The sequence below is a fragment of the Ursus americanus genome, chromosome 36, assembly GCF_024610735.1.
Source record: "Ursus americanus isolate L20-20 chromosome 36, mUrsAme1.1.p, whole genome shotgun sequence".
Classification (NCBI taxonomy): Eukaryota; Metazoa; Chordata; class Mammalia; order Carnivora; family Ursidae; genus Ursus; species Ursus americanus.
Window position 1 is genome coordinate 25,405,858 of NC_142162.1, and position 24,116 is coordinate 25,429,973.

At 59.5% G+C, this 24,116-nt stretch overlaps 2 protein-coding genes across 3 annotated transcripts in view; one reads left to right on the forward strand and one right to left on the reverse strand.

Annotated features, from left to right (window-relative positions):
* The first annotated feature begins 79 nt into the window (after positions 1-79).
* LOC123803827 (bifunctional peptidase and (3S)-lysyl hydroxylase JMJD7) lies at positions 80-18,904 on the forward strand. 2 transcript variants are annotated; one of them, XM_045815559.2, is made up of 25 exons: positions 80-187; positions 3,735-3,888; positions 3,963-4,216; positions 4,586-4,642; positions 5,132-5,227; positions 5,419-5,495; positions 8,912-8,984; positions 9,278-9,414; positions 9,539-9,670; positions 10,028-10,068; positions 10,259-10,301; positions 10,554-10,608; positions 10,933-11,063; positions 11,335-11,418; positions 11,685-11,722; positions 12,321-12,456; positions 13,082-13,218; positions 13,435-13,657; positions 13,783-13,900; positions 14,198-14,335; positions 14,539-14,643; positions 14,803-14,982; positions 15,330-15,496; positions 16,062-16,248; positions 16,333-18,904. In XM_045815559.2, exons 1-25 carry the CDS (start codon positions 124-126, stop codon positions 16,551-16,553), a joined length of 3,048 nt encoding a protein of 1,015 aa, XP_045671515.2. In that variant the 5' UTR covers positions 80-123; the 3' UTR covers positions 16,554-18,904. The 2 variants fall into 2 exon arrangements, with proteins under 2 accessions (XP_045671515.2, XP_045627274.2); XM_045771318.2 differs by lacking the exons at positions 8,912-8,984; positions 9,278-9,414; positions 9,539-9,670; ... (14 more) ...; positions 16,062-16,248; positions 16,333-18,904 and adding exons at positions 5,704-5,863; positions 5,958-6,188.
* Positions 17,995-24,116, reverse strand: part of SPTBN5 (spectrin beta, non-erythrocytic 5) — a 44,835-nt gene continuing 38,713 nt past the window's right edge. The window contains 14 exon segments of the mRNA XM_087859164.1: positions 17,995-18,295; positions 18,482-18,575; positions 18,820-18,870; positions 19,439-19,524; positions 19,669-19,760; positions 19,853-19,939; positions 20,393-20,464; positions 20,745-20,885; positions 21,221-21,325; positions 21,491-21,667; positions 21,883-22,072; positions 22,241-22,458; positions 22,688-22,843; positions 23,713-23,907. Of these exon segments, the coding sequence (XP_087715290.1) occupies positions 17,995-18,295; positions 18,482-18,575; positions 18,820-18,870; positions 19,439-19,524; positions 19,669-19,760; positions 19,853-19,939; positions 20,393-20,464; positions 20,745-20,885; positions 21,221-21,325; positions 21,491-21,667; positions 21,883-22,072; positions 22,241-22,458; positions 22,688-22,843; positions 23,713-23,907 (1,965 nt within the window).

Consider the following 24,116-nt stretch of genomic DNA (forward strand, 5'->3'; position numbering starts at 1 on the left):
TGCTCGGGTTCGCAGAATCGGGGCGCGGGGGCGGGGCGGGGCCCAGCGGGGGCGGGGTCTCTCGGGGCGGAGTCTTCAGGGGCGGGCGCGTGGTCCCGCTGCTGCTGCGGCGGCGGCGGCGTCATGGCGGAGGCGGCTTTGGACGCCGTGCGGAGGGAGTTACGAGAATTCCCGGCCGCCGCAAGGGGTGAGTGGGTTCGCGCAGAGGCTGCGGGGCTTCGCGTCGACCGCCGGGCAGCCTCAGGACGCGGGCGGGACCTCGGGCATGCAGGGAACCAGGGCCCCGAGTCGGGTGCGTCCTGACCCTCCTGGGCGGCCGACACCCCGGTTCCCTAGTTCGTGTCCTCAAGGAGCGCAGAAGCTGTGCACCTGACTCGTTGCTGGCCCTTCTTCGATCTTTTGCCCCACCCCCGCCTCGTGCTGGGTCCTCAGCTCCCCTGCTTCCGTGTCCTCGCGGCTTTCTGGGGTGACTCTTCGCTTTACTCCCAAGGCCCGGGCCAGGCTTCCCCCTGGTATGTTCCCCGCAGTCAGCCCGTCCCGAATAATGGGGTAGTCTGTTGTTGCCCCTCCCAGCCTTTCCTGTCGCTAAGTCGTAAGGCGGTCGGATGCTTCCTTTCCGAACGCGTTGCTGGAACGCGTTATTCAGGAACAGACTTCTCCGAGCTGGTGCAGAGCTTTGGGAGAATTGTAGGCAGCTGTGCAAGTAATCCCTGGCTCTTCCCCTGCTTGGTTTATTTTTCTCTGTCCTTGATTCCCTCCCTCCCATTTCTGTTTTACTATTAATTAGCAACATGTGCACGTGGTTAAAAAAACGATTTATAATGTAAAGTAAGCATTTTTTCCCATTCTAGGCCCCAGTTTGCATCCTTCCAGAAATACTCAATTTATATCTACACATAGACCCACACACACACACCCCCGCCTATATATCTCCTTTGTATACAAGTGGTAGCCTGTTAAACGCACTTTTCTGCACTGTGTATCTTGAAGATCGCCCCATGTCCCTCTTCAGTCTTTTTCTCGCCTGTGTACTAACTAGTGTTGTAATTTGCTGGATCAGCCTAGTATTGCTAGGTGTTTAGGTCATTTACAGTCACTTTTTGCTAATGCTGCGACGAATATTTTGAGCACCTTAATACTAAGCACCTCAATGTGTGAGGCTCTGATCAGTGTGTTTAGGATACATCACTGAATACAAATCTCTGCTTTCATGGACCCTACATTCCAGGTGAGGAGACAAGTAACCTTAGACACACTAAATGAGTTAATTATACAGGAGAAGAAATGGATTAGAAGATAAGTGTTGTGGGAAAGAAAGTAAAGGAGAATAAGAGGCTTCAGGCCAGGTATGGGGTGGGGGAGGGTTCCAAGTATAAATAAGATAGGGTAGCTGGGCTGCCTGGGTAAAGCAACATTTGAGCACAGGCTTGAAGAAGGAGGGGAAGGGAGTGAGCTGCTCAGACATCTGAGAGAAGAGCCTTGCAGGTAGAGGTGCCTGAGGTGGGAGTGTGCCTGGTGTGTTCACAGAACAGTGAAAAGGCCAGTGTGGCTGGAGCACATGTGCAAGTATTTTTGTTGGTTAAATTTCTAGCAGAAGAATTGTCAGGCCCAAGAAATTGTTTCGATCCCTTTTGAAATTCTCTCACACTGAAGCCTCAGGAGGGAGCAGTAGCCATTCTCTACAGGAAGTCTTTTAATTGGAGGTAGTAAAACTGAAATAATTGCAGAAAATACAAAAGGTAAAAAAAAAAAAAAAAAAAAAGCAGTTTCCACATATTTAAAGAATCCCAGTGAGAACAATAGAGAGATTTACAGAGCCCCCCAAATCACCTTCCCAACGTGACTGCTTTGATGGGCTGGCCTGACTGGAAGGCCCTTTGCCAGTTTCCTCCCCTTGCTCCCTTGTCTGCTTGGCAGGTTCCATCTTACCTCTCTAGAAGGTGAAGCAAGCACATGTGTCAGCTCTTTCCTTTTCAGTTTTCTTGGGCCTGCCAGGGTCTTCCCACTCCGTTCCAATTTTTGAGCTAAAGACATTTACTTTCCGACTGCAAAGCAAAGACGACCGGTGTGGAGACTGACATGAGAGAGAGAGAGCATGACCTCAGAGGTGAAAATTAGTGCAGCGGCCGCCGACTGGGGCCAAGACGTTCAGGCTAGATCTCACAGGTGAAACTAAAAAGCCAAGCCCTGTGTACCCTTTATAGAAGCCAGGAGAAAGGCATCCCAGTCTGAGTGAGCAGCAGGAACAACGTTTGGCTCCACCTGAGAGTGTGGTAAGGGGCCAGCACTAGACCGAAGGAAACCAGACTGGAAAAGTAGGTTGGGCCTGATCATGTATCACCTTGAATGCATGCCAGGGTGGACTATAATTTATAAACCATCAAAGGAATTTTTTTTAACTAGGGGTATGACAAGATGCGATTGTATTTTAGGAAGATGACTGGGGCCAGGATGAGGGATGCCTTGAGAGGGAGTGGAATTAAGCCAAGGAAACCAGTTAGTTGACTGCAGCAACCAGCCAGCCAGGAGATGTGGGAGAATTTCTTCCAATCATTAAGCCAATATTTGCTGAGCACCTGCTGGGCTCATTCTAGGGACCATTCTAGGTCCTGGGGATACAACAGTGAACAAGACTTGCATCCCTGCTCTTCTGGAGCTTACATTCTATTCTAGGAAGAGAGACCAGTAAACAGTTTTTGCTAAGTGAGATGCATAGTGTGTTACGTGGTGATGAACGAAAGGGAGAAAGAGGGGAAAAAAGGGAAGGGGTGTAGGATTGTTGGGGACAGGTTCCAATTTAAAAGGGTCGCCAGGGAAGGAAGCGTCATTGAAGTGACATTTGAGGACCCGAGGAAGTAGTCTGAAAGTAGATACCAGCAGAGCAAAGGAGGGGGTGGTTTGAGAGACAGAGGAGGTAGAATCCATAGAACTTCGGGACCATTGGTAGGGTGACCGGAGAGAAGGAGAAGGAAGAGCCAAAAAGAGTAGATTTGTGAGAAGGGACACAGGGCCACTACAGACATGTGCGCGGGTGGCATACTGCACAACCTGCGTAAATGCACGTGGTAGCGCTGGGTGTCCGAGGATGGTGATGCTGTTCAGTAGGGTCCAAAACACAGTTCAGCCCTTCCCTTTCCTCTTACGGTTTCGTGTGGCAGCCTGTCTCCCCACTTGGGTTGTGATCTTCTTGAGATGACAGTAGGATCATCACTTGATACCTCCACATGGGCCAAATCAAGTACTGAGTACGTTCAAGGTGCTCAGTGAGTATCACTGTTGGGAGGGTGCTTTCCAGAGTCTTGACTCTCCCACACCAGCCTGTGGCCTTGGGGCCTCTGCTGTATTCCTTCTGGAGCTCCCTGCACTGCCTAAATGGCTGCCTTCCCTAAAGGCTGCCGGGAGGTTGGGCCCTGCAGAGTGGGAAAGCCGAGGGCTCACCGTACAGGGCTGGACATGGTCTCAAGGAGGGTTTGGGTTTGGGTTGGGGGCTGGCAGCATCCTCTGGCCCTGCGGACTCTTATGGCCCATCTTGGTGTGTTTATGGGTACTTCACGCTTTCTCCCTTAAATTTCCCTCATTCTTCAGTTCCTGGTTGTCCAGGGTCCCTTGGTCATCAGTGGGCATTATCCAGTGGTAACAGTGTGTCCTGCCCAGGGAGGGCATCTCTTATGCAGACTCTGGGGCAGCAACTGGGTGCGGTTGGCTTCAGCCCCCCACCCCCCTCTTTCTCTCAGAGCTCAGTGTGCCTCTTGCTGTGCCCTACCTGGACAAGCCCCCCACTCCACTCCAGTTCTACCGAGACTGGGTCTGCCCCAATAGGCCCTGCATCATCCGTAACGCCCTGCGGCACTGGCCAGCTCTGCGGAAGTGGTCTCTCCCCTATCTCAGGTGGGGGCTCCCCTGGGGGTTGTTGGGTGGTACTTCGTGGTATCCGGGTATGGGCTGAAAGTCCTTTCCTCCAGAGCCACAGTGGGCTCCACAGAGGTGAGCGTGGCCGTGACCCCAGATGGTTACGCGGATGCCGTACGAGGGAACCGCTTTGTGATGCCTGCCGAGCGCCGCCTGCCCCTGAGCTGCGTGCTGGATGTGCTAGAGGGCCAGGCCCAGCACCCGGGAGTCCTGTACGTGCAGAAGCAGTGCTCCAACCTGCCCACCGAGCTGCCCCAGCTGCTGCCTGATCTAGAGTCCCACGTGCCCTGGGCCTCTGAGGCACTGGGTGAGTGAAGGCATTGGCCGGGCAGGGATGAGATGGGAAGGAAGGAGTCAGCTCTGCTTGCTCCTTCTCCTTTAAGTGATGACTTGGCTCACGCGCTTGGCCCGTCAGGGTCAGGAGCTGTGCACTAAACACTCAAGTCTCCAGGCCACGACTTTGAATTGAACTACTGAACATTGCTATCCTCCTCTCTACCCCAGGGGAGGAGGCCCCTCCTGGAGTTCACCCTCCTCTGCCCCTTCTCCCTGTTTTCTCTGTGTGAGCTTCTGGTCCCCCCCAGGCTGTGGTCCGGCATCACTGTATGGTGGTTATTCCCAGCCTGGCCTTTGAGGATGGCCCGTCTTAAGTCACTCTCTTACCTCTGACCTACAGGAAGGATGCCTGATGCTGTGAACTTCTGGCTGGGGGAGGCGGCTGCAGTGACATCTTGTAGGTGTCAAAGGGATACAGAGGTGGGGGAAGGAGGGCAGAGGAGGCCAAGAGTGGAAGATTGGGTCTGGATGGAAGTTTGACTGTTCTTTAAGATTTCTTCTGGGATTCTGGGGTTTGGATACGACAGAGAGCCTCCCAATAGCTCAGGTTGGGGAAGGTCCCATGGCACAAGGGGTGGAGGGCACTATTTCTTCTAGGACTCTAGAAAGTTCTCCGAAGGCCAGCTGGGTCAGGGGTGAACTCAGGAGAACCCTGGTTGCTTGACTTCCACTCTTGGTAGAGATGAGCTCAGGGCCTGGTGAGCATCAAGTCCTTGGTGGGCAGAGATCTGAAATGCTGAACGCTTGCCCGACTCCTCAGCATCCCCTTGTGCCTGCTTTGTGCTCTCCTATTATACCATCTGTCAATCTGTCTGGGGTGCAGGGCCCTGAATGTGACCGTCTCGCCCTCCTAACTCTGCCCCCTGGGCCTTCTTTGTATTGGCAGTACATAAGGACCACTATGAGAACCTCTACTGTGTGGTCTCAGGGGAGAAACGCTTCCTGCTACATCCACCCAGCGACCGGCCCTTCATCCCCTATGGTATGGGGCTCAGCCTGCAGGGGCTGGAGAGCAGGTGGCCCAAGGTAGAGGGAGGGCAGCGAGGACCCTGGGCGGGCTGATGCGCCAGGCCAGCGGTGTGGATGCAGCGTTTCCATTGCATTCGGAGCAAGTGGGAGGAATTGAGAAGCCGCAGGCCATTTGAGTGCCCCCATACCTTTCTCTGGTTCCAGAGCTGTATACACCGGCAACCTACCAGCTAACTGAAGATGGCTCCTTTGAGATGGTGGATGAAGAGGCCATGGAGAAGGTGTCTGTTTTGTTCCTGGGCCCTGGGGAGGGGGAAGGGTCGGAGCCTGGTCTCTGAGGAGCAGGCACAATAGAGCTGGGGAGACCTGACTCTGAAAGATCCCTAAGTGCTGAACAGGGCAGGGCTCGTGGTGTTTACCTTTGGAAGGGACAGAGCTGGAGGGCCTTGGGGCTTTGGGCCTCCTCCCTGGCATCTGTTGTGTCCCCAGGTACCCTGGATCCCACTGGACCCACTGGCACCAAATCTGGCCCGGTACCCCAGTTACAGTCAGGCCCGGGCCCTTTGCTGCACCGTGCAGGCCGGTGAGATGCTCTACCTGCCAGCCCTCTGGTTCCACCACGTCCAGCAGTCCCATGGCTGCATTGCTGGTGAGAAGCACCCATCAGGGCAGCTGGGGGATGGGTTGGGGAGGCAGTAGGTAACGAGGGGACCTTCGTGCTCAGGTCTCCATTTTCCCCACAGTGAACTACTGGTATGACATGGAGTATGACCTTAAGTACAGTTACTTCCAGCTGCTCGACTCCCTTACTAAGGCCTCGGGCCTCGACTGATGGAGCCCTGGTGAACATTGCCTACAAAAACTGGTGGCAAAGGTCGTGTCCCTCCCTGGCCAGGTCACTTCCAGAGGCAAAGTATGCCGGCTGCCAGCCCAGCTCAGCTTGGGATCAGCGATGGAGAATCTGGGGAGGTGATCAGGAGGTGCCAGACAGGTCTGGGTGGGGCTCCCAGGAAGTTGCCACACAGGTGAGGCAGCAGCCTGTCCCCGGGGAGGCGTGGGCTTCAGGCTTCAGGCTTCAGGCGCAGCGCCGCCTGTCACCGGCACCGCGGCCTTGGGCAGCCTACCACCTCGGAGCACTGGTGTCCTGTCTGTAAAACAGAAAATGGTGCTTCCTACCCCACGGGGTGTTGTGAGGCTCGGCGAGAGATCTGTAAGGACCATAAGGGCTGGCACGGAGGGAATGCACAATAAAGGTGACTGTGATTCACGTATGCGGAGACTCTGTCTTGAAGATGTCTTCTGTGGTCTGGTGAGGGCTGGAAGGTTCAGGTAAACATTTCAGGGTTACTCTGATTGCGGCCGAGGGCTGGGTCCAGACCTGAGCCCGAGGAGTTCTTTGCTGCCAAGACCCCTCTATCTGTGACAGCCATCGCAGCCCCTCTCAGGGCAAGCGGACCTCGCCGACTCAGCCCGGAAAGCTGTGCTGAGCTTTGCTCTGGCCTTGTTTGCTGTCCTCCAGCTCCAGGGCAGCTAGTGGGGTCTGGGGCCCCGAGGGTCACCCCTGCTTCTCCCACAACAAGGACAGGCAGGAGGGGACAGAGACCCCTGCACCCGCCCAGACCTGCAAGATCCCCCTTCCCCGAATGCCACCCAGAGGCCTCATCATCCTGGCCACCCAGCTCCGAGGGTGGAGGCAGCTGTGGATGCAGCTTGGAGGGCTGTTTCGTGGAACAAACCACACCCCTGCCAGGTTGTGATGGATCTGGGCCATTCAGGTTGGCCAAGTGCTTCAGTCAGGACTGGGCATTCCTGTCCTACTGGCACCGGAGGTTGTGAAAGACCCTGCGACAGGGGACGAGACTCTTCTACTTGCTGCTGCCCCGGGCCCACTCCCTGCTTTCTGGGCGTCAGTGGCCCTTCTGGGTCCAGGCACGAGAGCAGGGCCGGGTGGGGTAGGTGTTGATGGTGACGGCTGGAGGGAATGGGTCTTCATGGGTGGTAGGCCCCTCTCACAGGGGTGTCTGGGTCTCCCTATAGGTTTAAGGTTCCTCATTGCCTCGGCAGGTGGCTTGTCCTGGAGTGGGTGTGAGGCTTGGGTGGAGTGGAGGCAGTTGGGAGGGACCGGGGAGGAGCTTGGGGCCAGCTGGTTCATCACTGGCTCTGGGTTAAAAAGCCGGCAGTCCTTGGTCCTGCATCTACCGCCTGCCATTCGTGGCTCTTGAGGACAGTCGGCCTCATGGCTCTGGTAAGACCTGCTAGGGCACCGGGCCCCCACTCTGGTCCTCGGTCCCTCTGGGGCCTGGTTAATGCTATTTCATATCTTTATTTTTTAAAGATTTGTTAATTTGAGAGAGGGTATGTGTGTGGGGCAGGGGGAGGGGGGGACAGAGGGAGAGAATCTCAAGCCGACTGCCCACTGAGCACAGAGCCTGACCTGTGGGGCCTGACACGCGTGGGCCTGTGGCTGGATCTCACCTGAGCTGAAATCGAGTCGGATGCTTAACCAACTGAGTCACCCAGGTGCCACCCCCCCCCCCAGTTAATGCTGTTTCTTAAGGGGAGCTGTGGGTGTCTCCAGGTGTAGAGAGGGGAGTTTGCCAGCATTGGGTCAGGGCTTCCTGCCCTAGAGATGGGCTCCAGACAGAGTCCTGGCCCCATGGATTTGGGCCCTGAGAACTCAGGCTCCTAGGAAGTGGCCGTTCCAGTGCTCCTGGCTCAGTTGCTTGGAGTGTGGGGGCCCCAGGGCAGACACTGACAGATGAATTTCCCCAGCTCTGCCCCTGGACTCCATCAGGACCCTTCTGAGGCAGGGTGGAGGCCGAAAGGATCAGTTGGTACGGGCTTCTCTGGCACACTTCCCATGGTTTAAATCCCCAGATCCATTTTTGTGGGTTTGGATGGACCTGCCTGGGGACCCTCTCTAGCCCGACCTCGTAGCACCTGGAGGACTTGAAAACCTGTGGGTGGTGTGAGCTGCTAAGTGCTGTTCCTACTCAAGCAGAGGGCCCATTTCCAGAAATGATTCCTGGCCAGGGGTGGAGAGGCTGTCTGAAAACCAAGTCTGTGCTCTTCACTCCTCCAAATAGAGGGTTTGCTTAACTGGAGCATGTCTCCGTGTAAGCTGCTCAACCAGGGCAGCAGCCCCAGCAAGGGGCCTGAGGCCAGGCTGGGTCTTAACATGCTCCTTCCCCTCTCTCTGTAGCCTTCCATCCCCCAGGCCTCCTGCCACCCAAGACCAGCCTCAAGGCTGCTTAGCAAGGGTTAGCTGGGGATGTGGGGTGGAAAGACTGAAGGACACTATAGCAGGAACTGGAAGCAGGTAAGTGTGGGATTGACAGCGAGTCGAGCCAGCCTGGTCCACTCCCGGCCCTGGACCTCAGGCAAGTTCCTTGTGGGATTGGTCATAATAAGTAGTCCCTACACGTAGGGACTATGTGTGATTAAACAAATTAATGTACATAAAGCCCGTGGACCAGGGCCAGCCCAGAGTGTTGTGTAAGTCGGCAGGCATCACGGGGAGCTGCTGTAGCTGCCTTTCCGTTCAGGACTCTGATGGGTGGGGGGCAGCCATGTGGCTGGGCAGGGCTGGTACCTTTGGTTCAGGATTAGTCCTGGAGGGGTCTCCCTGCCCTCTTCTTTGACCTTTGACTCCTTTGGGCTCAGCAGCCTGCAGCAAGCCTGTCCTCTCCCTCTGCAGGCAAGGGTTCCTGGGACCTGCCTGCTCACTGTTCGTGTCCTGCAGGCCCATGGCCTGCCCTCGAAGGACCTAGGTGAGTGCTGGGCCCAAGGAGGACAGTGCCGTTGTAGCTGGGTTCAGAGTGGGACAAGGCCAGTGGGAAGAGTCTCCAGGGCTGGGCATGCAGGGGGTCTTAGGGTGCCAAGAGGCGGTGCTGGGTGGAATGTTGGGTGGCATCTCAGCCTCTGCTCCTCTTGTCTCCTGACCTAGCCCCATTCCGTGGGTCTCCAGGCTCCCAGGGCTGCTTGTGATGGAAGGTCATGGACTCTGGGCAGCTGGGCAGGGTAGGGCTCTTGGCCATCAGGCACTTGTTCCTCCTTCCCGCAGTGACCCCCTCTGACTGCTATGTGAGTCTGTGGCTGCCCACGGCCTCTAGCCACAGGCTCCAGACACGCACGGTCAAGAACAGCAGAAACCCCATTTGGAATCAGAGCTTTCGCTTTCGAATCCACAGCCAGCTTAAGGTGGGTCAGGGGTCAGCCCCTGCCCTGCCCCCTGTCCCTGCCAGCCCCCGGTCCATGCTCTGGCCCCACTCACCTTCCTACTCCACTCCTCCTTCCTGCGGCTCCTCACTCTCTTCCCTTCCAGAATGTCTTGCAGCTGCAAGTCTTTGACCAGGACCTTCTGACCAGTGATGACCCCGTGTTGTCAGTGCTATTTGACTTGGGGACTTTGCAGGCTGGGGACTTCCGCCGAGAGAGCTTCTCACTGAACCCTCAGGCAAGGCTGTGCACAGGGTAGCGGTGGGCCTTGCTTAGGGAGGGGAGATGCTCCGGAGGAGAGCTGGGCACATGGCCCTCTTCTCCAGTGAGTGGTCCAGGCTTCCCCAGCATTCCAGAGGCCGCGGTCAGCCAGGAGCTGCTGTCACTGAGGAACAGTCCCGTCTCCGACCCTCTTTCTTGGCCCGTAAGCCAAGAACAGCTTTCTAGGAGCCACCCAGAGAAGGTGGACAGAGCAACCTGGAGATGGACATTGGCTCTCCCCACCTTTGGGGCCCCAGGAGCCTTAGTTGGCATCTGCATTGAAATCTACACACACACTCCTCACCCTTTCTAACTTGCTTCTTTATTTCTCCAGGGTGAGGAGCGGCTAGAAGTTGAATTTCGGCTGCAGAGACTGTGAGTCAGGGGCAATGGGGTGATTCCTGGGTAGGAATGTTTCTTTTGGGGAAGGACAGAGCCCGGCACACCCAGAGCTGACACCCTTCCCTGGGAGACATTCAGTGATGGTGGGATGTCATGTCCTCCTCGAGGGGTGAGAACCTGGGAAGCTGGACTTGCACTGAGGGTCACTGGTGGCTCTTTCCAGAACAGACTGTGCTGAGCAGCTTGTCAGCAATGGCATCCTGGTGGTGAGTCCAGAACCCCTCCCTCATGCCCTCTTTCCTGGGCCTGAAGCTTGGGCCCCCATTGGGGATTTGGGGGTAGGGCTAAGTTGGGGGGCCCTGGGATTTCCGTTCTTCTAGAGGATACAACCTCAAGCAAATGTTTGGTGACTCAGGCCCAACGTAATAAAGTGCTAAGGACCAAAAGCAGGGTACTGGGAGGGTGGGGGCCTCTAACAGGGAGGGGTTTGAGTCTGAGGGACTTTCTTAATGACACAGGCCCGGGAGCTCTTCTGCTTGCACGTCCGACTGGAGGAGGCAGGGGACCGGAAGCGTAAGTCCCCACCTACTAGGATAGCCCCTAGCCCTCTGCCTCCCTTTTCTAGGGGCCCTGGAGGGACCTTACATTACCTGCCCTTAGCTCTCACGGGCAGCGGTAGAGGTTGGGGCAAATCCATGCTGGGGCTCCCCAGGACTTGAGCGTGTCCCCGTAGTCCTCAGAGGGGCTGTGGTGGGGACTCCTCTCCCAGCCTGGGCCTGTGTCCGTCTTCGCAGTGGGGGTAGGGAAGTGCCCCTCAGGCCCCTCATGCAAGAAGCCTTGGGCCTCTGTGGGCCAAGATCTTATTCGCAGCCTCTCTGCTCTGGTTCCTGTTTCCAGAGTCAGAGGGCAGAGTTCAGCTTGTGGTTCCTGGGTCCTGCGAGGGTCAACAGGAGGCCTCCGTGGGTGCTGGCCCCTTCTGCTTCCATTGCCCGGCCTGCTGGGAGCAGGAGCTGGGTATTCTTCTGCAGGTAGTGTGCTGCTCCCTCCTAAGAGGCAGGGCCTGCAGGGTCTTTCTCCCTCCTTCCGTCCCCACTTCCTCCTAGCTGCTCCCTCTGCTCTTGCTGAGCCCCATCACTCGCCCCATCCTTCTCTGGCAGAATCAGGCATCCTGGGAAGAGGGTGGGGTCGACGTTGGAGTCCTATCCCTCTTCCTGCTGCGTTGTCACTCCCCGGGGCAATGGGTGAGGTCTTTGCTGGAACCGAAGGGTCTTCTGAGGTCTTCTTTCATCCTCCCTGCAGGATGCCCCTCAAGAGCAACTGAAGGTGCCCCTGCGGGCCTTGCCCTCTGGCCAAGTGGTCAGGCTGGTCTTCCCTACATCCCAGGTACTTGGTCACCCAGAGGAAGAGTGGCAGAAGCGTGGGCCGGGCTTGGGCCCTAGGCCTTGCAGAGCTGGCTTGCTTGGGTAGGAGCTGCGGTCTTTGGGCAGAGGGGGTCCTCTGAGCAGCCCTGCCTTCAAGCCTCAGGCCTTGCCCCTGTGGAGATGGCCGGAGGCCCAAGGGAGCACGGGGGGACATCATAGGGTGTGGCTTGGGCCGGGATGAGAGGAACATGGTGGCCAACTTTTGTGAATGGTATTCATGGTTTCCAGGAGCCCCTGATGAGAGTGGAGCTGAGAAAAGAAGAAGGGTGAGAGCCTGGCCCCAGACAGGGCTGGGGGTGGGGGTGGGGGAGAAGCAGGCTGCCACCTGAGCTTGAGACAGAGGGGGCAAGGGAACTACCGGAGGAGAGAAATCGTGCTCCCTTTGGGTGGCAGCCATTGTGGGTGGACCTTAGCTAACGATCATGAGACAAGAGGAGTCCCCCACCCTGGCCCTTCTTCACATGCCTGGGAGACTAGCTTCTCACCATGAAGAGGGGGAGCACTGTTTCTTGTCTCTTCTGGAGTCATTTTTGGGTGGGGGCGGGAACAAAACTCAGAGGGGGGAAGTAGATCCGTGGTGGTGCGACGCACCCACGGGCCTACGTGCAACCTGGGCGTTTTTAGGCACCAGCATTTCTAGTCCTGTGAATCCACTTTGTTGCATTCCCTGTGTTCCCTCCCACATGGTCCAGGTTCACCTTCTCCCCCCTCACATCCACACGCCTCACGCTTCAGTCCGGGCAGGGGTGAGGGGTGAGGAGAGGGGCAAGAGTTAGCAGTGCGTTTCTCAGGGGAGGCAGACCCAGCTTGCTTTTCTGTGATGAGGCCTGGAGCTGCCTCATAGTCCCTTCCACCCCCCTCCAGACCGAGGGAGCTGGCGGTGCGGCTGGGCTGTGGCCCCTGTGCGGAGGAGCAGGCCTTCCTGAGCAGGAGGAAGCAGGTGGTGGCCGGAGCCCTGAAGCAGGCCCTGCAGCTGGATGACGACCTGCGGGAAGACGAGGTCTGCGCGGGCTGCATTGGATTGGCTTGCTCGGGCGCAGAGCTGAATGATTGTTTCCTCGCCAGAGTAGAGCTGGGCCCTGGCTCCTGTCTGCCTGCCCCGCTCTGCTTCCCTCTCACGTGATGTTTTCAGGAGCCTGATGCCATCAGATGCAGGGCATCGCACGAGGCACCTGGAGCTTGTTAACTGCTCCCCCCCGGCCCCGCCCCAGCTAGCTTTCCTTCTCCTTGTTTGTTGATTCTCGGTCTGGTCCAGGTGTTGGGACTTGGGTCCCATCTGACTGATCAACGAGACGTGCAGCCTGAGGGCTGCCCGCTGGCCCGGGGGCAGCCCCTGGAGGTTCTGATCAGCCCGGGGCATCTCTTTCCAAGAGGGAAGGGGTGGCTGTATGGGAGACTTTTGAGGTGGCCGTGGGGCTTTTAGCAAGTGATCACCAGACTCCTTAGGGGCTAAGGGTGAGGAGATGTGGCCTGGAACTTGTCTATTTTTCCTGCAGTTCTTAAAACCAGACAAGCCCAACACTTGAGAGGCTACTTCTGATGAGATGCTCCTCCGCAGGCCTCACCAGAACCGGTTCCAAGCGCCCTGATCCGGTCTTGACTGGCCTGGCTGTTCTCTCTTCCAGATCCCCGTGGTAGCTGTCATGGCCACCGGCGGTGGGATCCGGGCGATGGTTTCCCTCTACGGACAGCTGGCCGGACTGAGGGAGCTGGGTCTCTTGGACTGCATCTCCTACATCACAGGGGCCTCGGGCTCCACCTGGTGAGCAGGCGGCAGGTTGAGGGCAGGAGTCCGGGGGTGGTGGTGGGAAGGCTCTTGTGGACCCCGTCGGTGCCTCTGACCCAGTTGGGAGAGCTGGGAGAAAGGCCGTGCCAGAGGGGAACCCGCTCAATGGCACTGTTGGAAGGTGCCTGCAAGCCTGTTGTCCTAGGATAGCCCACGGTGTGCTGTGACCCCCTGGGCTTTGGCTTTTCCCAGGGCTTTGGCCAACCTCTATGAGGACCCAGAATGGTCTCAGAAGGACCTGGCAGGGCCCACCGAGTCCCTGAAGACACAGGTGACCAAGAACAAGTTGGGCGTGCTCGCCCCCAGCCAGCTGCAGCGGTACCGGCAGGAGCTGGCCGAGCGTGCCCACCTGGGCCACCCGACCTGCTTCACCAACCTGTGGGCCCTCATCAGCGAGGCACTGCTGCACGATGAGGTGCGGGGAGGGGTGTGGCCAGGGCATGGTGTGAAGATGGGGAGTGGCCCTCGGCAGCAGGGGTGGGAATGGTCTCAGGCACCAGAAAGCCACAGCTCCGGGTCCAAATCCTTTCCTTCCACCAGCCCCATGACCACACACTCTCAGACCAGCGGGAGGCCCTGAGTCGTGGCCAGAACCCTCTGCCCATCTACTGTGCCCTTAACACCAAGGAGAAGAACCTGACCACCTTTGAGTTTGGTGGTGAGCAGCCCTGGACCTGAGAGCTGCGCTCTCGTGGCTGGCAGGGTGAGGGGGAGCTGGGCCTCTGTGTGGAGATGGGTGGTACACCCACCCCCCTTCGGGGCCAGGTCCCACACTTGCCAGAGACTCTCTCATCCTGCCAGAGTCACTCAGGCTTTGGGAGGGGTTAGGTCCATGCTCAGGGTGCCTGCAACCAGCCTGAGCCTCTGGGTCACCAGCTGCCTTGATGTGAAGCCTGTGGTGATGACGGTCCTGGGGTTCTGAACCCCACAGTGAAACTGTGCGGTCTTCTCACAGAGTGGTGCGAGTTCTCCCCCTATGAGGTCGGCTTTCCCAAATACGGGGCCTTCATCCCCTCTGAACTCTTCGGCTCTGAGTTCTTCATGGGGCGCCTGACCAAGCGGCTTCCTGAGTCCCGAATCTGCTTCCTTGAAGGTGAGGGGGGGGGTACCTGGAAGGTTAGGGAAGTGGGGGGTAGTGGGGAGAATGGGCCTGGGGAAGATGGCAGGCCTCTACCTCTTGGTTCAGTCACGGGGACGTTTCCTGGTCTAGGAGCTGTGGGGAAGGATCAGGTTGTGATGGGATGGGGGACTCTCCCCTTCCTGTCCCCTCTGTTCCCCTCATGTTCCTTGTCTCAGGTATCTGGAGCAACCTGTATGCAGCCAACCTCCAGGACAGCTTATACTGGGCCTCAGAGCCCAGCCAGTTCTGGGACCGCTGGGCACAGGATCAGGCCAACCTGGGTAGGTGCCTGGGCTCCTTGTAAGGAGCTGGAGAGGCAGCCACTGGCATACCTGGGGCATGGTGGGGTGGCCTTTGGGAGTCCACAGAAGCTGGGGTAAAAGTTCAGGGGTCCCCATTTCCTAAAAGATGCTCCACTTTCCCCTTTCTTGACTGTGCAGAGAAGGAGCAGGTCCCACTTCTGAAGATAGAAGAGCCTCCCACGGGCACCGGCAGGATTGCTGAGTTTTTCACTGACCTTCTGACACGGCGCCCACTGGCCCAGGCCACACACAATTTCCTGCGGGGCCTCCATTTCCACAAGGACTATTTCCATCATCCTTACTTTTCCGCCTGGAAAGGTATCTTTTCTCTCCCTAGTCCCAGCTCTCCAAGGTCTGCCTATGGCCACCTGAGCCTTATGTCCCTGGTTCAGACACCCCCTACCCTCCAACCCCTGGGCCCCGAGCTCCTTTAAGCTTAGTTCACTGGGCTGCCTAGACCGGCAACCCCTTGTCCAGGTTTGTGGATCAGGGCCCATCTGTGGGGACTTGGGAAGTGGCAGGGCTACTTTGGCAGGAGAGATCAGGGACCAGAGGGCAGAACTGGCTTCTACCAGTAGCAAGGAGTTAGCGTTAGGCTAGAGGGGTCTGGTGCCCTCAGCACCAATGACAGCTGCTTTTCCATCCCATCCCCCTAACCTTTCCAGCCACCAAACTGGATGGGCTCCCCAACCAGCTGACACCTGCGGAGCCCCACCTTTGTCTGCTGGATGTTGGCTACCTTATCAACACCAGCTTCCCGCCCCTCCTGCGGCCCACGCGGGATGTGGACCTCGTCCTGTCGCTGGATTACAACCTCGAAGGAGCCTTTCAGGTGGGCTGGGGGGCAGGCTTGGGAGGCAGTGGTGACCCCAGGCCTGGCCTGACATCCTGGCTCCTGCCTCCAGGGACCTCGATCTTGAGTCCGGTTTCTGGTCCGGGTTTCCTTAGGGCCTGAGATAGGGACACCATGCTGTCCTCTGAATTGTGGAACCTATGAATTTACCACCAGGCGAACAGACTCTGCACAGGAAGTTAGAGTGACAGGGAGAGGTTTTTAAGTGTATTTTACATTTGCGGCCCCTGCCCCCCTCCCCCGTTTGGTCCTGGACCTCTGGAACCCTGTGCTGTGAGTTTTTGTGTTGGTCCAGTGGAGCGTCTTGCAGAACCCGGGAGTCGTTAGCAGCCCCTCGCAGCAGAGCTCAGGAGCTGCCGCAGGGAGGCTGTCAGGGTGGGAGCACTCTCCTAAGTCTGGTCTGACCCTGTGGTTCTGCTCGGGTTGGATTTGGCATCGGGCCACTGAGTCCCAGGTGCCTCAGCTGACCTCCGCGTTCAGTTGGCCCAGTGCTGGAGACACCGAGGAGCCCCGGGCTCTGACGCCCCTTCTTCCTGCCGTGCAGCAGCTGCAGCTCCTGGGCCGGCTGTGCCAGGAGCAGGGCATCCCTTTCCCGCCCATCTCACCCAGCCCTGAGGAGCAGCGCCAGCCTCGTGAGTGCCACTTGTTTCTGGACCCAGACTGCCCCGACGCCCCCGCTGTGCTGCACTTCCCTCTGGTCGATGACTCCTTCCGGCACTACTCGGCCCCTGGTGAGCCCTTGTCCGACCCCCTCCAGCCTTCCTGCCTCTCCCCCCAGGAGCCCCAGCCCTGCCCAGCTCCATTCTCTCCACCAGGCCTCCCGCGGACCCCTGAGGAGGAGGAGGCCGGGGAGGTGAATCTGTCCTCCTCCGACTCCCCCTACCACTACTCGAAGCTGACCTACAGCCCGGAAGACACGGACAAGCTGCTCCGCCTGACCCATTACAACATCTGCAACAACCGGGAGCGGCTGCTGGAGGCCCTGCGGGGCGCCGTGCAGCGGAGGCGGCAGCGCCGGCGGCACCAACCCCAGTGAGGGCGCGGGGGGCAGCCCGGGCCCCCCTCCCCTCCCACCCGTCAGGACTCACACCTAGAAGACCCAGGTGGGCGGGGAGCGTTGGGGCAGACACTGCTCCCCACGTGTGCTGGAGCCGCTGGGGCCTGGAGGCCTAGCCGTGGCCACCTCACCCTCTGCGGGGCTTCGCCAGGGTATGTGCCCACCACCCCCCTGACGGGGCCACCAGCAACCCTGCCACAGACACATGCGGGGAGCCTGAGGGTGTTAAAAGGGCTGGGCCGTGTCTCCTCAGGCCGCAGATAGATAGCCCCCTCTTCAAGCAAGGAGAACATTCAGGGGTTCTTTGGTTGCCCAAGGTCGATGTGGGGGACAACGGCTTGAGCCCAAAGCAGTATTGACCCTATTTGCATGAGCGCTCGAAGCCCTGGGGCCGTTTCCCCTTGCTACCTTGAGTAAGTAACTGTACAGAGTGAACTAACAGAGCGGTTTATGTATCAGAGGCGCATATAAATGTGAGGTGGGAACAGGCGATCTGTCATTGCTGCCAAGAAAGGACGGGTCATTCTGGCGTCCGCCCGGACTACCGCTGAAGAGCAGGCCATGTCTACCCGGCGGGGGCTACCCTTTCCAAGCAGGGTGAGGCCAGTTTGGCCGCGGGGGCTCTGCTGCTGGAACCCTGGCCTTGCGCAGGTGAGGGGACTCACAGGCAGTGGCAGCCAGCACCCCTGTCCTCCTCCCCCAGTCAGATGGCTGCTTCCTGTCCCACAGTAGGGGTGGCCACACCTGGGATCAGAGCTAGGATCAGAGGAGCCACAGGGACGCGAGTGAATGGCCTACTGCAGCAAGTGGTGATCTTTGAGGGCTGCCTGTCACCAAGGAACCATCTAGTCCAGACGGGCCTGGTAGCAGAGTCTCGTGCTGGTCCCCTAGAGGTTGTCCTGGTTTGTAGCCCTGACGTTTGCTGCCACCTCAGGGTTTGCTTCAGGGTCCAGACCTGTTGGAACAGGGAGGCAGAGTGAACTTAGGGCCGGGCCTCCCTTAGAACATTCTACCTCTTAATCCTGCTGTGGGAGGTGGATACCAAGAGCTGACAGCTGCAGGACTGACCCTAGTGTGCGGAGGGTGGATGGGAGAGAACGGGTTCTTGTGACCCAACTCCCCCTGTCTGCTCTGGCCTACTGATGCCTGGGCCCTGCTCGGGGCATGTGGCTAGTGTCACAGCAGGAAAAAATGGCAGCCCTGGGATCCTTAGAAGCCACCATCCAGGCCAAGGCCTATTCATTCAGCACCTTGTCTGAATCCTGAAGCGGAGCCTGTGGGCCCTGTGGGAGTGGGCTTGCCTACTGCCAGAGACCGCAGCCATGGCAGCCCTCTGGTGTGCTGGGAGTGCTCCTCTGGGCTGACACGGGGTGTCTGTCTCTGTGAGACTGGGGCGGGGGGGGCTGATTTCTGCCCGGCTCTAGGACAGTAAGGCTCCCCTTGCCCATTGGAGCAGGAGAGGCGGCCGAGTGCAGGCCAGATAGGGCTGGCCGGCAACCTGTCTTCTGTCTTGGACAGGAAGAGGAGGCCAAGAAATGAGTGATGTGTGGACGCCGGGGATGTCCTTACCTTGGGTCTGGCCTGGGCAGGAAAGGCAGTGGGAGCCGCAGGCAGGTGCCTGGGCTGGGCCTGCAGCCTGTAGGAACTCCAGGAGTTGCGGCTGGCTGTCGGCACTCACGGGCATCTCCCTCAGTGTGGAGGTCAGGGGACAGCCATGGAATCTGTGGGGAGAGGGAACCAGAGGTTTGTACCTGATGGGGTGGGTGTTAGGATTTTCTCAAATATGGGGGTTACCCTACACCCTAGCAGCTTAGGTCTGAGCCTCCAGAGCTCGGGCTTAAGAGGGCAGCAGCTGTGCCAGTCCCGGGGCTCAGGCCCCCGCCCGCCCGCATAGCCAGGTGCCCTACCTGAGCGGGGCCGCGGCGCTGGGCCCTCTCTCAGCCGTGTGCTCAGCTGGGAAGCCCGCGGGTCTGGCTGGGAGCTCCAGGCTCAGACTGCAGGCTGCAGAGCAAAGCGAGAACAGGGGTCAGCCCTGACGCCGGTGCCAGGCCCTCTGCGGACTGCAGCCTCCCTCCATGTTCGTGTCTCCCCCACATTCATATGGCCAGCTGGGGGTGGTATGGGGAGGTGATTAGGCGACGAGGGTGGAGCCCTTACAAAACAGATCCCAGAGAGCACCCTGGCCCGTTCCACCAAGCGGGGGCACAGTGAGAGGGCACTGCTCCCAGCCCAGAGGGCGACTTACCAGACCCCCAGTCTGGTGGCATCTTGATGTCGGACTTCCCGGTCTCCAGAGCTGTGAGAAATAAATGGTTCTGGTCTGTAACCTACTCAGTCTGTTCTTGTTCAAAGCAGCCCAGACAGGCAGGTGCCCGCTGCAGGAAGCCGTGTAGCAGCCTGAGAACATGACCTGAACACACTGTCTCCGGGTGGAGCCGGACCACACTGACAGAGATTTCTGGGGCAGGGGTGTTTTCCAGGCATCCCTGATAGAACTGGGTTTGGCCACTGTCCACCAGCTACCCCAAGGACAGTGCATTCGGAGCTTTTTGAGGACTGGAAGGTTAGAGAAGGTCCCAGGGTCACAGAACAAAGCCTAGGAGCCCGCAGGCGAGCCAGAGAGGCAAAGGGTGTGGAACAAGGCTCGGCGGCGGCCAGGGGCAGGCCCGGCCCTCCCTCTGGTACTAATTAGCTCTGTGATCTTCGGCAAGTGGTTTACCCTTTCTGGACCTTACATTCTCGCAGAAGACGCCAAGTCCCACTTACCTCTGAGGCTCGAGAGGTAGATGAGGAGGCGTGAAACGGCAGCTGGGGGCCCAGGGATCAGGAACCCAAGTCCCTCCCCAGGTTCCCCCGGGGCTTACCGGCTGTGCTGCTCAGGGCTGGATGCCGGCTCTCAGCCCGCCCCTCCGCTGGGGCTGCGCGCACGGTCTCCACCGCGCCGCTCAGCCTGCCACCCAGAGAGCCATGGGTCAAAACGTCGCCTCCCCTATGGGGGACCCCTGCCTCCAGCCCCTTAGCTGCTCTTGGGAGGCCGTGCCTGTTGGGTCGGTATGTCCTGGGCCCGTTGGCTCTCTCCCTACCTGGCCCTCACCTTAAGGAGAAAGCGTGTTTCCTGCCATGCTGGTGCCCCGGGCTCTCACACTGGGCTCTTCTGACGTCAAGGGTGGCCACTGGGGCCATATTCTGAGAAGAGAGGAGAGGGCTCACCATGGCCATGTCCGTTCTTCCCCGTGGGCCTGTCCTCTGCCCCCCCCCCATATCGCACTGCCCAGTACCTCTGCTGCTGTCCTCTTGTCCCGGAAGAGGCTCGGGGAGCTGCCTCCCAAGGTCCCGTGGCAGCCATCCCAGGGGCTGGAGCAGGGCTGCAGAGAGAAGGCAGGGAGGCTGCACCAGCTGGGCATGGAGGGGAGGCTGCAGCCCGGCCTTGTGATGACCTGTGTGTCTCCGGAGGCTCCCAGGCCAAGTCCTGGACGGGCCCAAGGAGTCCACGGGGAAGAGAGAGCCAGGGAATGATGTGCCGGGAAACCAGGAAGAGGAGGAAGAGGGCCCCACCTGGGTGGGGGCCGCAGCTGTGAGATAGCTTAAGAATGAAGCTGTCCTGGGGCGCCCGGCGGGCTCAGTAGTGTGTGACTCTCCATCTCGGGGTTGTGAGTTTGAGCCCCATGCTGGGTGTAGAGATTACTTAAATAATAAAAAAGAATGAAACTGTCTTGAGTGTTATCCACCATAACGTCAGGATGCCGGGCCCTGGTGCCCCTCTGAGCCCAAGCGCCTCTATGGAGGGGGGCTGACTGGAGAAGGACCCTCCTACTTACCCGGCTCCCTGTGGGCAGGAGCTGCTGCTGGAGCTCCAAGAATCCCTCCGTGGTGGGGGCACCCTTTGCATCCTGAAAGGGCAAGATGGGGCCCAGGAAACATCCAGCAACAGAGGACAGGCCCCCTCTGAAAGGTGGGGCAGGAATCTACGCCTCTTGACCACTTCATTCCTGAGGACTCTCGGCTCCTATGCCCAGTGCCACCCCCCTCCGGCCCCTGGCAGGCCTCAGCGCTGGCTCCAGGGTCTGGGCTTTACCCCCCCGAGGCCCCAGCCCCACCGGGCTCCTGCTGCCTGGCTGCACGCCCCAGGGAGACAGTAGTGGCGGAGGGTATGTGCGGCCCGACGGGGACACCTGGCTGCAGGTCCCTTGTCTCAGCCAGCTGTACTCCCAGCCACCTGCTTCCAAAGGGCCTCTGCTGGAGGGGGGTGAGCCTGTGGCCAGCACTCCCAGATTTCAGCCCTGGCCCCTGCTGTGGCAAATTCTGCTCCACCTTGGAGAAGGGAGTGAGGGGAGTAATGTGAGCCAGGTCAGGGCTCCATGCCCCAGCCTCTCCTTCCGGAATCCCTTCACCCTAGAGAGAATCCCTGTCTCCTCGTGGCTCTTCATCTGTCTCTGCTTCAGCTTGCTAAGAGACTCCCCTGTCATCCTAGTCCACGGTGGGGCTCCAGCCTACCTGGATGAGGGGGTGACGAGGCCCTGCAGCTGGCCAGGCAAAGAACAGGGTTTTCCCAGGGGCTCAGATGTGGGCTCAGTTCTCAGGCTGCTCCCACCCCCAGCCCCCAGGCCTCTAGCTGCTTGGTGAACCCTCGCCCAGCCTCCGCTCACCCCTGCCTTCCTCTGCAGTTGGGCAAACTTCTCTTCCTGGGCTGCCAGCAACCTCTCTAAGTCCTGGTGTCTGCAGAGCAGCCACTCCACGTCGGACACACTGTCCTGGGGAGAGCCAAGCCAAGCCAGGGTGAGGCCCAGCTCTTAGGGGTGCTGAGAGCTTCCCCTCGCAGTCCACAACCCCGTTTAGCGCGTCAGGGAGCAGAGGAACAGCAGACCCTTGGCCACAGCTGCCAGTGGATGCAGCTGCCAGGCAGGGCCTGGGCTCACCCCACAGTTGGGGTCCAGCAGTAGACCCTCCCGGGAGGCCAGCCAGGCCTCGGCCCGGTCCAGCTGCTGCCGCAGCTTCTGCAGGCCCCAGTTCCCCTCGCAGCGCTCCTGGCGGAGGGTGCAGGCCTCGGTGAGTGCCCGCAGCTGCCCTTCTAGCTCCTGCAGACACCCTGTCACCTGGTAGGAGGGGGTGCAGAGGGTCAGACACTCGAGCAGAAGCACTGAGGCAGGGCAGGGCTGGGGTGCCCAGCAGAGGGGTCCGGGCAAGGCCCAGACCCTCCCCTTCCCTGCCTCTCTCTCTGCTTCCTGCCTGCCTTCTCCTGAGGGTTTCTGTTTCAGCTAGGGGTTCCGAGGCCTTGGGAAGTTGGGCTCCATCCCCGTTGGGCTCGTACCTCCGGGGACATGAAGTGGCCGCTGTCAGCCAGCTGCTGCCCTTCCTGCTGCAGCTCCCGGGCGCGAAGGCAACGCTCCTCGATTTCTCGCCCCAGCTCTGCATGCTGCGCCAGGAGCCGCTCGGCCCCCACCACGTCCGCGGCCAGCTCCTCGGAAGAAGCCAGAGCCCGCGTCTCCTGAGCCCACGCTCTGGTTGGGTGGGGGAGGAGACGAAGCTGCCGTCAGGGCTGGGAGAGCAGCCTCAGGAGGCAGGGCATGCGGCGTGCCCGGGGAAGGGGAGGCCGGCTCCCCGAGGAGCTGGGTGACCCCACCCCACAGGGCCAAGCGGAGCCAACATCAGGGCGGGATGCCACCTACAGCAGTTCCCGACAGCGGCCGAGGAAGGCATGGCCCTGGGCAGCCTGCTCCAGCTGCCGGCCCCGCTCCTGGGCCTTCACTTCCAGGGCGGCCCAGGCCTCCTCCACCTTGGCCAGCTGCTCGCACAGGCCCTCCCGAGCCACAGGGTGTAGCCGGCCCAGTCGGCAGGTCTCCGTGCGCACCCGGGCCACCTCCTTCTCCACAGCTGCCAGGTCCCTCTGCCACCAGAATTCCCGGTCAGGCCTCTCCCCAGGCGACCTGCTGCATGCCCCTCATTCGGGGAGCATCCGGTCTTCTCTGGGGGGTCCTGTTTCCCAGAATTTCCCAAGCCAACTCCACTCTGTTCTGTAGCCTGGGCGGCACTCCCCGGCTGGGAGGGCCTTCCTGTCTCCCCTCTGGGGGGCCCGACCCCCCAGCTGCAGGGAGACCGCGGGCGTGGGCCCTCACCTCCAGGCGCCTGTGCTGTTGCTGCAAGGTCTGCACTGACGACGGGCTGTGGTCACAGATGTCTCTCACCACCAGGGCGGCCTTCTCCTGCATCCAGCCCTGGAGCTCAGCTGCTGCCTGCTCAAAGCCTCGCACCTCCCGGGCTGTGGCCAGGCTCTGGGAGAGAGAGGAGGGGCTGCTCTGGGTTGAGCTCATTCCTAGGGTCCTTGCTCTCTGGAGACAGGGCCTCGTGGGCCGTCTCCTTTTACATAACGAGGACCAGGGGGCTCAGTGACTCGTTCATGACCACCAGGTACAGAGAATGTCCTAGATGTGGCAGGTGCTCTATGTGTGATGTTACTGATAAGGGGTAGGGCCTTGGCGGGGGCGTTCTGTGAGGATAGGGGCTTTGGTGTACAGATCACAAGAAAGGCAGAAATGCAGGCTCTGAGGCAGCAAGGGATGGGTCCACATGAGGGAGGAGCTTGGTTTCTGGGAGGACCAATTAGGAGGGGAGAGTCAGCCCAGGAGGCTGTCCAGGCTGCTTTTATAGAAACCAGCAGCTACGGCCGAGAACCCAGGACAGAGAGCAACACGGAGCCCATCCGCCGCACAGGGAGGTTCGAGGAGTGAGGGGGCGCAGCGAAGGAGCCAGTTAAGTGCCTGTGGTTGAGGAGAGATCGACATGGTGTGTTATCTGCAAACCTGAGGCCTGTATTTAGGGGAGGCTTCAAGGGTTGGGAAGCTGGCCAGACCTGCTTTCTGTCTCTCCCTGGAGGTGTGAACTGTACCAGCAGGAAAGCAAACTGGTGGAGAGAGCTGGGGTGGAGTGGGGGTGCAAGGTTTCAAGACTCCCCAACTGCTTAGTACTGGGAATCAGAGGCAGCCACCTCCCTCCGTGCACACACGTGCACGCACACACACATACATACACCCACACACACTTGCAGGCTTCCCCCTGGTGGGTCCGCTTGTCCCTGACTCAGGCAGAAGGCGTAAATGTTCCTGCCCCTTGGCTGCGCCTGGCCTGGCCTGGGTGCACTTACCTGGGTGCGGGCTTTTATTGCCCTGTCCAGCCTCCCCCAAGCGGCCTCGATGCGACTCCTCTGGGCTTGAATCTGGGGAGCGCACCTGGGTGCTGTCCGTTCCAGGGAGCCTGCCAGCTCCCTCAGCGCCTGCACCTTGGCCTGTCCCAGGCTCTGAACTTCCCTTCTGAAAGCATCAAACTTCTCTTCCAGCATCTGCGAGGACAGAGCGCCGGGGAGGGTCACTCTGGGGTGGTGTCCAGCCGCTCTTGCAGCTCGCAGAGGGCCGGGCAGTATCTGACAGTCCCCTCATCGGTACTGGACAAGGCAGGAGCTGATGTCCCTCGGCTCTGACTCTAGCACCAGAAGGATCTGCCCCGAGCCCACATGCTTCCCTTCAGCTCATGCCCTCGCCTCCCCGCCCA

Bases quoted from the DNA above. Each gene is read 5' to 3' on its own strand.
- LOC123803827 (XM_045815559.2), top strand. From the start codon at position 124: ATGGCGGAGGCGGCTTTGGACGCCGTGCGGAGGGAGTTACGAGAATTC. The intron at 11,419-11,684 runs GTACTTGGTCAC...CATGGTTTCCAG, and splicing joins TGGTCTTCCCTACATCCCAG to GAGCCCCTGATGAGAGTGGA. The intron at 16,249-16,332 runs GTGAGCCCTTGT...TCTCTCCACCAG, and splicing joins CCGGCACTACTCGGCCCCTG to GCCTCCCGCGGACCCCTGAG.